Source organism: Octodon degus, unplaced genomic scaffold (genome assembly GCF_000260255.1).
Source record: "Octodon degus isolate 3935 unplaced genomic scaffold, OctDeg1.0 scaffold00021, whole genome shotgun sequence".
NCBI classification, from domain to species: domain Eukaryota; kingdom Metazoa; phylum Chordata; class Mammalia; order Rodentia; family Octodontidae; genus Octodon; species Octodon degus.
The window spans coordinates 9,449,626-9,462,838 of NW_004524597.1; the positions used below are offsets into that span (position 1 = coordinate 9,449,626).

Sequence of the window (13,213 nt, forward strand, 5' to 3'; positions counted from 1 at the left end):
AGAGAGAGAGAGAGAAGAAAAATGCCTCAGACATCACCAAATGTCCCCTGGGGTAAGATAATGTTGACAAGTCAAAATCACTGTCCCAGAGACACAGGGTACCTTGCTAGGGAGACATAGTGAGGCGTTTATTTACTACTGCCCTGGTTTCTGGGCCATTGGTAACTGAAATACAAAAAGCTCAGTGTTCTTTGTATTGCCATGTCTTTGTTTACAATGCTGGTTACAGTGTGTCTGCATGTGACATGGTGTTTTTTCCCAATACTTTAAAACACTGCATTAGTGATGGTGAACTTTTTAGAGCTTTCAGTAATAACAGTCTGCAGTGGTATTTGTGCCATAGGTTTTCCACCACTCTCTAAACTATCTCTAACATCTAGAACAGTTGTGCTGTGGATGAACAGAATGTACTAGAAGGTTTTAATTTTTTGCTTCCTCTCACATTCTGCCCAGAAGCATGGACACTTAGCAGATGATTGATGAAAAAGTGTGCAAAAATGATGTCTTTCAGGCCAGGGATGTAGCTCAGTGGCCTAAGTATCTGCCTGGCAAGCACAAGGTCCTGAGTTTGATCCCCTGTACCAAAGGAAAAAAAAAAAAAAAAAAGATGTCTTTCATAAGAAATGCATGACACAGAAGCAGTGGGGCGCATGCTGGCACTGTGGGGTGGGGTGTACATCTGGCCAGGCAGGAGCCCCTGCAGTCCCTGCTTGGCAGTGCTACGAATAACACTGGGACACCAGTGGGTGCTCCTGCTTCCCTACCCTGTATCCTTGATGCTACCTTTACTCCTCAGGTGACCTGGAAGAGTTCCTGGTTTTCAGGGCCTCTGTGGAGGGCGGAGGCTTTAACGAGCGCTTTCTGGTGGCAGTGTCCTTCAAAGATGAAGTAAAGAAAACTGTTGTCACTGCCCTGTTCAACAACCAGGCATACCACTCTCCAGCCACCGCCCTAGCCATTGTGGACAACCTTCTGTTCAAGCTGCTGTGTGGTCCCCAGGCCTCAATCGAGGTCTCCAACTACCCCCAGCCCCGGAGCACCCTCCAGGCCGCCAAGGACCAGTTCAGCGAGTACGTGAGGCCTCCCCAGCCCATCAGGAGTCCACATTGGACTGACCATCCGGGGCACTGCTAGAAATGAGCCACTGCAAATGGACAAAGCAGTTTCTGTCCGCTAGACACTGCTGGCTTTCAGTCAGGAAAACTTTGTCCCATAGCTATCCATAGTCACCTTTCCTGTGGCCAAAAATCAGCCTGTAAAACCTGTCCCACACACACTGTAATTTTTCCCAGGGACTTCTTCCATTCCCAGCAGAGTCATTGGCAGCCAGAGGGGGGAGGAAAACTGAGAACACTGAAAAGCATCTCCCCTCCAGGGCTCCAAACCATACCCAAAAATCAAGCTGAGAGGTTAAGGCTTACTGTAGCGACATTGGACCAGGCAGGAGAATACTTATCTCACAGTTTTAAGAAATAGCATGCCATTAGATATGGTGGTTATATGCAAATAATTTCAGCATTTTTGAAGGCTGAGGCAGAAAGATTGCCAATTCAAACCCAGCCTTGTCAACTTACCAACTTGGTGAGATGTCGCAAAATAATATTTTAAAAGGGAGAGGGAGTGGAGATGTAGCCCAGTGTGAAAGCCTTAGGTTCAATCTCCAGTACTGGAAAAAGATGGAAGAAGAAATATTCACACATCCATAGTCACCTCCACACACACAAATTGTGCCATTGTTTGCTTGTTGGTGTATTCACAGAAGTAGGCACCCTCACTTCTATGTAGACTTTTATTGGCTGTCTCATCACCCCAAAAGAAATCTGTACCCCTTAACATCCACCCCTGACTCTCCCAGCCCCTAGCATGTGTAGCAAGTGTAAATCTTTGCCTCTATGGAGTGCCTATCCTGGATGTTTTGTAAACATATAATCAAACACCATATGACCATTTGGGTCTTGCTGCTCTCAGTTGCCATGGTATTCTCAAGGTTCATCCAGGTGCCTGCATCATTTATTCCTTTCTTTTTCTTTTCTCGAACTCCTCTACCTCCTCTTTGTCTCTCTCTCTTCTTCCTCCTACCCCATCTTCTTCATCCTCCTGCCAGATAATATTCTCTGTCCTAGAAGTAATTGTTTATAGACAATTAGGGGGCCGGGGAGATAGCTCAGTAGAATAAGCGCTTCCTTGGCAAGCGCAAGGGCCTGAGTTCAATCTCCAGTTCTGAAAAAAAAAAAAAAAAAAAAAAGACAATTTGGATGTCTTTAAGCCACAAAATAATGTTAGAACCTGTATCTGGGAGGTGTTGTCATCAACTGGATTCAGAATACAGAATGTACAGGGAAGGCTACTGTAGTAATTGGCTACTCTAGTAATTCAGGCATCCAACAATGGAATCTGAACTGGGGTAATGCGGAGAAAGCATGGCAGGAATTCCCAGGCAACAAACAGAAAGACCAACAGCAGGTACTAACCCTAAATTTGTAGATATGTGGCTTGGGGACACATGGAGCTTGGGAAGGGGATGCTGCCCTCTGTCAGAACATGACATCCAGAGGAGCCTTCCTTAGCAATGGGGATTTTCTGGTTCTCCTGACACCCCCCCCCCCGAATATTCTGGCTACCACATTGCATGTTTTGGAAAATAATAATCTGACAGCCCAATCTTTACTGTCATCTAGACATGCTGCTTTGTCTTTCCTAGGGGCCGAAAGGGACTTGACATTGCCCTCAATTTGCTCTTTGCCATGGCGTTCTTGGCTAGCACATTCTCCATACTGGCAGTCAGCGAGAGGGCTGTCCAGGCCAAACATGTCCAGTTTGTGAGTGGTATCCGTGTGGCTACGTTTTGGCTCTCTGCTCTGCTATGGGATCTCATCTCCTTTCTCATCCCCATTCTGCTGCTGCTGGTAAGTGCTGGACAGTGCTGGACCTTGACCTACAGATAACCAGGATTTGCCCAGGGGACCTCTATGTGGAACCAAAACCAATAGAGGCTGCTCCCTTTTTCTCCAGAATCTAGAATTGCACCTTAACAGGCTTCACTAATTATATCTTCAAAGACCCCTGATTCTAGGATAACAGTAGGAAACTGGAGGTTCTTGCCTTATCTGTTCTTCATAGCTTATTCCTACCCCTCTTGGGTAGGCAGGGCCTGGAGTGAACCAGCTGGTTTGGTTCTAGCGATACCAGGACAAGGAGATTCCAGCCAAGGAGAAAAGTGAAAACAGCTGATCAGAGAGGGTCTCAGAACCAAAAGCCACCATGGGGCCAAGGGCCCTGGCCTGGCTGATTGGTCAGGGCCTAAGGATCATTGAATGATTATACAATCCCCTGTATCCTCCTGGGGGCTGTCCACTCGTCATGCACCAAGTTATTTCCTCTGTATTGCTACAGGTGGTATTCCGGGCCTTCGATATACGTGCCTTCACGCAGGATGGCCATGCAGCCGACATGCTGCTGCTGCTCATGCTCTACGGCTGGGCCATTGTCCCCCTCATGTACCTCCTGAGTTTCTTCTTCTCTGGTGCATCCACTGCCTACAGCAGGCTGACCATATTCAATATTCTGTCCGGCATTGCCACTTTCCTCATAGTCACTATCATGCGCATCCCAGGTGAGTACATGAAGACCACCCTCGCCCTGGATCTGTCTTTGGCCAGGTGTGATACGTCCTGCAGTACTGACTGGTCTGCACCTCCTCACCACAGCCTTGAAGTTAGAAGAACTTTCCAGAACCCTGGATCATGTGTTCCTGGTGCTGCCCAACCACTGCCTAGGAATGGCAGTGAGCAGCTTCTATGAGAACTATGAGACACGGCGATATTGCACTTCTTCAAAGGTTGCCACCCAGTACTGCAAGAAATATAGTGAGTGCCCAACCACTCCCTGTAGTAGTAGTCCCTTCCTCTGAGCTGTGCCCCAGAGTACCACTTTGCTCCAGACTCCCCCAGCAAAGGGGTGTTTCTGCTGTCAGTTCACAATACCACAGGTACAGCAGATTAGAGCAGAGAAGCTTCTTTTGCCTCATGGCCCTTCAAGGACAAGTGCCCACATCTGGTGCTCTAAACGCTAGATTTCTACCCTCTTTAACACCTCACAGTGGGAACTCAGTGTTAATACATACCCCTCAGAGGACACTGAAGCCACACCCAAACCAAAGTGGGGTTCCTCTTATTCATTCTGGCCTTGTGTCCATCTGCCTGCCCACCTCTGTAGTCCACACTGCTACCACATATCCCAGGCCTGTCTCTGTGCTTGTGCTCTGTGTACCTGTCCCGGTGTCCTGTGACTCTGGAACAGAGAACTACAGCCCATGGTTTAATGGACAGACATGTATCCTTTCCTAAGGTCCAAAGTAAGGGTGTGGCCATGGCCAGGCTCCCTCTAAAGGTTCAGGGGAGTGGTCTTCCTGTCTCTCAGCTTCCCAAACTCCAGAGGTTTCTCAATTGGGCAACATCATTTCATCTTTGTATCATCTCCTTCTGTGTCCTGCTTTCCTTCCTTCTTTTTGTCCCCCTACATACTAAGAATTGAACCCAAGGCCTTCATATTAAGCTTCATACCCAGCCTCTTTTTTGGTTGGTTGGTTTGTTTCTTGGAGACAGGGTTCATCCTATCTTTCTGTCAGAACAGGACACTTGTCATTGAATTCAGGGCCCACCCTAAATCCAGAATTATACCTTAGGAGCCTTAACTAATCACATCTTTAAAGATCCTACCCTTAAGCAAAGCCATAGGGGGTTAACACTTGAGCCTGTCTCTGGGGTTCTGTCTGTACCTGCAGTGGTCTCCAAGGTGTTTTGAGGTCAACTCTGGCCCCCTGCCCACTCTAGGCCCAGTGCCCACTGTGCTGCTGAGCATCACCATAGTACCTGCTGCTTATCATGGGCCAGTCTCCTCGACTGCACTTCACAAAGGGACACAATGTATATATCACATCTCAGCCATCATTCCTTGAGGTAGTAGGTGTGAGCCATGAATGAGGATATGACCTCATCACCGGTGTACAAGGGGCTCTTCACATAGCAAAAGGAAGATAGCTGAGGCTTCCACATAGCACCGACAGCAATAGGACACATCTTTGGGAGAGGAATGGGGAGGGTTGGGGCTCAGTTATTTGTTGGGGGAAGCCTGGGCTGGAACCCAGGAGGGAGGGAGGAGAGCATTTGGCTGGAGGTCCCAGACTGGCTCTCTGCCCTGCACAGACATTGAGTATCAGGAGAACTTCTACGCCTGGAGCACTCCTGGGGTCGGCAGGTTTGTGACCTCCATGGCCACCTCAGGGTGTGTCTACCTCACCTTGCTCTTCCTCATTGAAACCAACATACTGTGGAGACTGAGGACCTTCATCTGTGCCTTCTGGAGGAGGTGGATGCTGGTGAGTGCTCCTCAGCAGCTCAGAGGCCCTGGCCACACTCTCCCAATTTTCCTGCTGGTGTCTAGAATGCAAAGGGCCTCCTCGAGCTCTACTTAGCAGCTCATCTCCCCACATAGCCCTGTTACACAATTATACACAACCTCCTAGTGCACTGTTAGTACTTATGGCCCAGAAGGGTCATAGCTCTCACCCCTCATAAGGGTTACCTTGAGTCCTATGCTCCTGTTGCCAGAGTTGGCCTATAGGCCAAGGTCCCCTTCTAAGCAGGGGAGGCAACAGGGCCACACAGGGGTGCTCCGCACATTTCTACATACTTGTTTTTGTACTGGGATTAAACCCAGAACCTTTGTATTAAATTACATACCCAGCTTTTTTTTTTTTTTTTTTTAAGACATGGTCTTATTAAATGCTAAATTTCCCAGGCTGACCCTGAGTTTGTAATCATGCTGCCTCACCTTCCTAGAGAGTTAGTATTACAGGTGTGTGCCAGCACAGTAGGCTCATACATTTGTATTTTTCACATATACATCATGTCTCCACCTGCTCCCTCATATTCCTAAATAAAATCTGCTGAGATCATATTAGATACACAGATTAATGTGTGGCCAATTGAGTTCTCTAAAATATTAACATTTCTCTAAAAAGTAGTTCTCTCAATGTATTACCGTCTTCTGTGCCAGCTACTCAGAAACCTAAGGCAGAAGGATCACATGCCCCAGCCTGGGCAACTTAAGTAAGCCCTCATTTCAAAAAGCATAAAATTTTCCCTCACATTCCTCAGCAGAATGTATCATTTTCTTTATGAATCTTGGCAGTTCTTATAGTACTGGATAATTTGTTTCCTAGATGTTGATTATAGCCCCTATGCCCATCCACCTTTTCTTGTAAAGGTCCTTAGTGGTCATATGGGGCCTGGACTGAGGTGAGATGGCTCACAGGATTTAGTCCGTCCTATCAATGTAACATGTCCATTGCAGTCCTTGCCCTTCCTCCCATGAGGTTGGGATTCACATGTATTTGTTTCAAACAATTAGACAGAATTGCACAGCCGGATATCAGTGGTTCCTGAGGACCTCGACGTGGCACAAGAGAGGAGCCGAGTCCTGACTCCCAGCTTGGACTCTCTGCTTGACACACCTCTAATCATCAAGGAGCTCTCCAAGGTAACAGAGGCCCTGCCCTCCACGGGGCCACACAGCCAACCAGCAGGTCCTGAGCCTGGAGTTGGCAGGGACTAAGGGTAGGGTACTCGGCCTCCTCACTTGGTATTTCCTGCTGGGCACCCCACAGGTGTATGAACAGCAGGCACCCTTCATTGCTGTAGACAGGATCTCTCTCGCAGTCCAGAAAGGAGAATGCTTTGGTCTCCTGGGTTTCAATGGAGCTGGAAAGACTACAACATTCAAAATGCTAACTGGAGAGGAGACGATCACCTCAGGGGATGCCTTCGTTGGGGGTCACAGCATCAGCTCTGACATTGGAAAGGTAGGTATCACAGGGAGGGCCTGCGGGGGTAGAGTGGGCAAAGCAGGAGGTGCCCTGGAGGTAGGAATGGGCTGTTTTCTGTCTGTAGTGAGCACAGCACATCAGGACAAGACAGCAGGGATCAGGGCTAAGTAGGTGGGAGGAGATAGGGAACAAATAAACAGGGGCCAGAGAGATATGGCCAGTGCTAAGGGAACTGCTTTCAGTCCAGAGCTACTCTGTATCCAGCCAATGTGGAAATGGGTTTAGAGGCTTATTGAGTGAAAAGGACAGAAAGGAAGGGCTGGATCCCACTGAATTTTCCTTAACTTGACTGAAGCCCACAAGGTGAGGCTGGACTAGGGCCAGTCCTCCTGTTCCCTGACCCTTGGATAAAGCACAGAAGGTCCCCATGTGTCAATCAGAGGAGGAAAGGGAAGGCTCTGTGCCTAACAAATGGCCAGAGAATTTTCTCCAAAACTAGCAACACAGCTTCTCAGTTGTGGACCTCGGGGGCCAGATTGCTTATAGGTCTTCTCTGGAAGAGGGCCTTGTTCGGGGGCTTTAAATTTAATTATTCCCTGTGTTTAAAGAAATAAATGGGAACTGGGGAGATAGCTCAGTGATCTAAGTGCCTGCCTGGAAAGCACAAAGACCCAGGTTTGACCTCCAGTACCCCATGCCATGTGGGCCCCAGAAACCAGTGTGCCATGCTGGCCATCAAAACCAGGCATGGTGGCACATGCCTGTAATCCCAGTGCTGAGGAGGCTGGGACAGGAAGATCGCTATGAGTTTGAGCTGCATAATGAGACCCTGTACCAAATATTTAATTAATTAATTGTAAAAAAGGAAATGGTCAGCCATGGTGGCACATGTCTGTAATTTCAGCACTGGTGAGGCTGAGGCAGGAGGACTGCCATGAGTTTGAGATCAGCATGGGCTGCATAATAAACTCAAGGCCAACTTAAGTTGGTCTCAAAAAAACACCACCACCACAACTACTACTACAAATAGTAATAATGAAAGAAATAGCTGAGTGTGGTGGCACATACGTGTAATCCCAGCACTTGGGGGTCTGAAACAAAAAAATTCTCTATGAGTTCAAGACCAGCCTGGACTATACAGTGAGACCTGGTCTCAAAAACTGAAGAAAAAAAAGGAGAAGGAGAAGGAGCAGGGAGAGGGAGGAAGAAGAGGAGAGGAGAGGGGGGAGGGGAAAGGGAAAGGGAAGAGGGAAGAAGGAGAGGGAGAGGGAGAGGGAGAGGGAGAGGGAGAGGGAGAAAGAAAGAAGCTGGGTGTGGTAGTATGTGCCTGTAGACCCACCACTATATAAGGCTGAGGAAGGAAGATTGTTAGTTCAAGGCCAGCCTGGGCAATTTAATGAGACCCTTTCTTAAAATTTAAAAAAAAGGACAGGTGATATAGCTCAGTGCAAAGACCCTGTATTCAATCTCTAGCACAAAAAATAATAATAATTGGAAATATATATAGGAGAGAAAAAAACTATGTACAGTGTAATCTGGACATAGAGGAAAAAGGAAGTGCTAAGTATGTTTAGTCAAGTTCTAGAAGAAAAGAAGAGAATAAGGGAGAGGTAATAGTGGAAGAAGTAATGACAGGCTTTTCCAGAATGATTAAAAATAGATTATAGGGCTAAGGCTATAGATCAGTGGTAGAGTACCTGCCTAGCATCTCTGAGTTCCTGGGTTCAGTATCTAGCAGCGCGCGTGCGCGCACGCACACACACACACACACACACACACACACACACACCACAATTAAAAAGCAGCCTCTAGCCTAGTGTGATGGCATACACCTGTAATCCCAACACTCAGAAAGCTGAGGTAGGAGGATCCCTGAAAAAATTTGAGGCCAGCCTGGGCTACATAGTGAATTCAAGGCCAGCCTAGAACCTTAAAAAAAAACAAATGCTTCAGGCCCAGAATAGTGGCATAAACCTGAAATCCCAGCACTTAGGAGGCTGAGGCAAAAAGGAAGAAGGAGAAAGGGGCTTGCCTTTGCCTGCTGGTGAAGGTAGTGAGGCAACAAGCAGCATAGGAGCCCCCATGCCCCACTGCACCCCAGCTCTGGAAGCCAGCAGTCACACAGAGACCAACTGCTGTGCCATTCAACAGTTACCTCCCCACAGAGGTACTGCCCATAAGCACCTCTTATTAGAAAGCCCCAGTGCATGTAAGATGTAGTTTAAACATTGAGGGGATCAATGAACAAGTGATCAGCTATATTTAGTTTTGTGTTATGATCACTGTGTATAATGATTCTTGAGCCAACCTGCCCATGCGGCTGCTTGTTGTGGACCAAAGAGCCCCAGGCTAGATACCTGTTGGCCTCTTTGGGGCCTCTCTTGGAGCCTCCCTGATCCTTCCAGGTCCTTTCTGTGACCCTACAGAAATGCTGCTAGGAAAGCTCCCACTGTGAGTAGCTGGCATGTCCTGGGCACCAGCTTTGTGGTCCAGCCTATATGGGCTCTCTGGAAGGCTCAGAAGCAGGCAGCCTGGCAGGTGGTTTCTGTGGTCCTCTGTCAAGGGACCTCACTCCAGACCTCACTCCAATCTACCCCTCTTGGTGCTGTCCTCACCCAGGTGCGGCAGAGGATGGGCTACTGCCCACAGTTTGATGCTCTGCTGGACCACATGACTGGCCGGGAAATGCTGGTCATGTACGCACGTCTGCGGGGCATCCCTGAACGCCTCATTGGTGCCTGTGTAGAGAATACACTTCGAGGCTTGCTTCTGGAGCCACATGCCAACAAGCTGGTCAGATCATACAGGTACGGTATCAGCCAAACTCCACTCCAGTGAAAAGATGGGGCCCAGTCCTTCCCAACGTAGAGTAAGGCTCTTTCTTAGCATAGAGCTGGAGTGACTTGACAAAATAGGTCAGTAGACAGGGCTTTCCACCATGCCTCAGGATCAAGCAGGAGTTTGGTTAGCATGACCCAGATGTCAGATGAGAAGCCACGGATGATTCCTGCCACCTAAAGACAAAGTCAGCCAGTGAGTGATGCTGGGTCCCTGTTGACCCCCTGGGTGCAGATAGATAGGTCCTGCCCTACGTGGTATAGATCCATGTCTGTTTCTGGGGACTCTGGTTTTATGTGATGGGCTTCACCTCCCTCCTCTCACCTGGGTACTCTGAGCTCACTAGGCATAGGCCTCTGCTGGGACCTGGGGAGCTCATGCTAATTATCGGCCTACCTGGTACCCCTTTACCCCTAGTGGTGGGAATAAGCGCAAGCTGAGCACTGGCATTGCCCTCATCGGTGAGCCTGCAGTCATCTTCCTGGACGAGCCATCTACTGGCATGGACCCCGTAGCCCGGCGCCTGCTATGGGACACTGTGGCCCGGGCCCGAGAGTCTGGCAAGGCCATTGTCATCACCTCCCACAGGTAGCACCTGGGTGTCTGTGGGTCAGTGGAAGAGCCTAAGTAGGGGTTGAGGAACAAATGAGGGGTGTGTGGAGGAAAGACCTGTCAGCAGCTGGCGCAAAGCCTGTCAGATTTCCCAGGTTCATCACATGGGCCACACTCAGCATGGGACTCAGGAACAGTCTGATCTGGGCATTAATAGCCATCTGTCTACACAACTATTGCATACTGAGAGTGGGCATGAGTTTCCTCCAGCCCTGTCTCAGGCCTCCACTCTTCTCCCCAGCATGGAGGAATGTGAGGCCTTGTGCACCCGACTGGCCATCATGGTACAGGGTCAGTTCAAGTGCCTGGGCAGCCCTCAGCACCTCAAGAGCAAGTTTGGCAGTGGCTACTCCCTGCAGGCCAAGGTCCGGACTGATGGTCAGCAGGAAGCACTAGAGAAATTCAAGGCATTTGTGGACCTGACCTTCCCAGGTGTGTGCTGGCCCTGAAAGCCTCCAAGGGTAGGCCCTGGAGGTCTGCCTGAGCCTCTGTCATCTGCTATGCAGAGTCTGTACCTCACCTCAAATCCCACATCCCTGACCCCTGGGACCTGGCCCATGATCCTGTGTGTCAGGCTACCTACCCCACTGCTCCAGCATGGCCTTTACAGGTCTCTTCTTTGTGTAGGCAGCGTCCTGGAAGATGAACACCAAGGCATGGTCCACTATCACCTGCCTGGCCACAACCTGAGCTGGGCAAAGGTGAGCAAAAACTTGACCCTTGCTGGGTGCTAGCAGGGATTTGGGAGGGTCCCTCCAGGAGTCTCCCCTCCCCCCTTTTTTGGGGGAGTCTCCCCTTTTACCATAATCCCAGGCTCTTTCAGGGCAAAATTACCTTTTATTGAGTTGGAAATAATTTAGTGTCCCCTCCCCCCCCAAAAAAAGTGGCTCAGAGAAGAGGCAGTTTGCCCAGTGTCATACTCTGAGCTGGAAATAAGAGTCAGGAGGAAGCTTTGCTGATCTTCATAGTGAGCTCCCTGGAAACTCAGCTGACTTTATAGGATGGACCTGGGGTGGAGTTGGGCAGGTGTGGGACCTTGGAGTCAGAGGACTTTCTGACCCAGCCAAGGAGAATAGGCTCCGGGTTCTCTTACCAGTGGCTTCTGCTTCTGAAGGTTTTTGGTGTCCTGGAGAAAGCCAAGGAGAAGTATGGAGTGGACGACTACTCAGTGAGCCAGATCTCACTGGAACAAGTCTTCCTGAGCTTCGCTCACCTGCAGCCCCCCACTGCTGAGGAAGGGCGATAAGGTGCAGAGATGAGGAGCATCTACTGCTTCCCGGGCACCAGACAGCAATGGAACAAGACTGCACAGCTGTGATTCTTCTTCTTCTGAGTTTCTCTTACACTTTATTTTTAATCACTTTTTCTGTGATGGACATGAAAAATCAAGGTGGTGTACACAGAATGGACCAAGTGTGTCTGTGCCGTCACACACGAATTAGCATGCAGGTTTCTACTCCTAAAGGCAGACTCTGGAATGCCTGTTCCCAGCTCCCAAGCTGGCCCAGCAGTGTGTGTGATCAGCCACAGTTCTGTGGGTAGAGAGCTGTCCTAGGTAGGACTGCAGCTGACCTGGGGGCAGTATTGTTGAATTTCTCTATGTATTCACACAGAGAGAGGACCCAGGGACCTATTTATGTTTACACATGACTTTGTTCCCCTGGGAAGGAAAACAGAAACCAGCAGGAATGAACTAAAATATATCAGGCTGCCAAGAATGGAAATTAAAGGTGGAAATCACTATCCATGAAGGGAAGATGTCAGCTGTGACCAGGTGCTGAGACTTTCACTCCCGGTGCAGCCCCAGAGGCATCCTGGGGGTCAGTGCTCCATGGGTATGAGTGCATTGCCAGGCCACGCTGGCCCCAAGCTGGGCATTGCCCACAAGCACCATCTAGCAATAGTGGGCCCAGGGAAAGGTCGTGGTAAGACTTGGGGGCACAGTCCCCCAATCCCACCTCTGCACCTTCAAGACATCACCAGCCACAAGACAGTCAGGAACTACTACAGGGCTGATACACTAAACATACTGTGACTGTCCAGAAAATAAAGGCTAAGGGAACATGGCCACAGTCTGTGAGTCAAAAATGTATTGGGGGACAGAGTGGGGCCACAGGGGTGGATTACTTTCCCACAATCCCAATAAAAGGCTCTCATACCAAGTTTCAGATAAACGTGAACAGAAATTTGCTTTTCCCAATAGGAAAGAAACTTAGAAAATTCACTGCCATGAGGCAAAGAATAGAGCCAAAGACAAATGAAGTGGGTCAGATCAATGCCTAGCTAACATCCTTAATCTACAGGCAGGAAGCCTCTGGCTCTGGCATTACCCATGGATGTGAAGCCATTTTCTAGAATAGCCTTCAGCCTCAGTCCCTTTCTTTGCACACTGTTGTCCGATGGCTTGCTAAAACTTTGTGTTTAGAACCTCTGCATTTTACATTCCTTGACATTTCATAATTCAGCCAGGCATTGTGGCACATGGCTATAATTCCAGCACACAGGAAGTGAGGCAGGAGGATCGCTGCAAGTTTTAGGTCATTCTGAGCTACATAGACACTTGGAGGCCAGCCTGAATTACGTTGCAAGACCCTGTCTCAAAAACATTTTTTTTCATAATTTTAGAAAATGTGTTTTCATCATTTTGGCTCATTGAGAATTTCAAATTTGTTTATGAGATGGTATTTTTTTTTCATTTATGTATTTGGTACAGGGTGTCACTATGTAGCTCAGACTCATAGTGATCCTCCTGTTTTCAGCCTCCTCAGCGCTGGGATTACATGTGTGTACCACCACGCCTGGACTCGGTTGCTGGTTCAGTGTGCCCTGGGGGGGCAGGGCCAGTGCAACATGTGGGACCAAAATTGAACCCTGGTCCCTGGGCTTGCCAAAGCAGGTGCTTAGTCTGCTGAGCTATCTCACCAGCCCTTTCTGGTG

General features: G+C 48.9%; 1 protein-coding gene across 5 annotated transcripts in view; it reads left to right on the forward strand.

Annotated features, from left to right (window-relative positions):
• Abca3 (ATP binding cassette subfamily A member 3) overlaps positions 1–12,346 on the forward strand; it is a 58,420-nt gene extending 46,074 nt beyond the window's left edge. For all 5 annotated transcript variants that reach the window (XM_023711368.1, XM_023711366.1, XM_004627857.2 and 2 more), the window contains exons 22-33: positions 797–1,070; positions 2,702–2,906; positions 3,394–3,613; positions 3,708–3,866; positions 5,205–5,377; positions 6,412–6,540; positions 6,668–6,862; positions 9,446–9,633; positions 10,082–10,252; positions 10,518–10,708; positions 10,904–10,977; positions 11,391–12,346. In XM_023711368.1, coding sequence (XP_023567136.1) covers positions 797–1,070; positions 2,702–2,906; positions 3,394–3,613; positions 3,708–3,866; positions 5,205–5,377; positions 6,412–6,540; positions 6,668–6,862; positions 9,446–9,633; positions 10,082–10,252; positions 10,518–10,708; positions 10,904–10,977; positions 11,391–11,522 — 2,111 coding nt within the window. In that variant the 3' untranslated portion in view covers positions 11,523–12,346. The remainder of the gene's footprint in view (positions 1–796; positions 1,071–2,701; positions 2,907–3,393; positions 3,614–3,707; positions 3,867–5,204; positions 5,378–6,411; positions 6,541–6,667; positions 6,863–9,445; positions 9,634–10,081; positions 10,253–10,517; positions 10,709–10,903; positions 10,978–11,390) is intronic.
• The last annotated feature ends 867 nt before the right edge of the window (positions 12,347–13,213 follow it).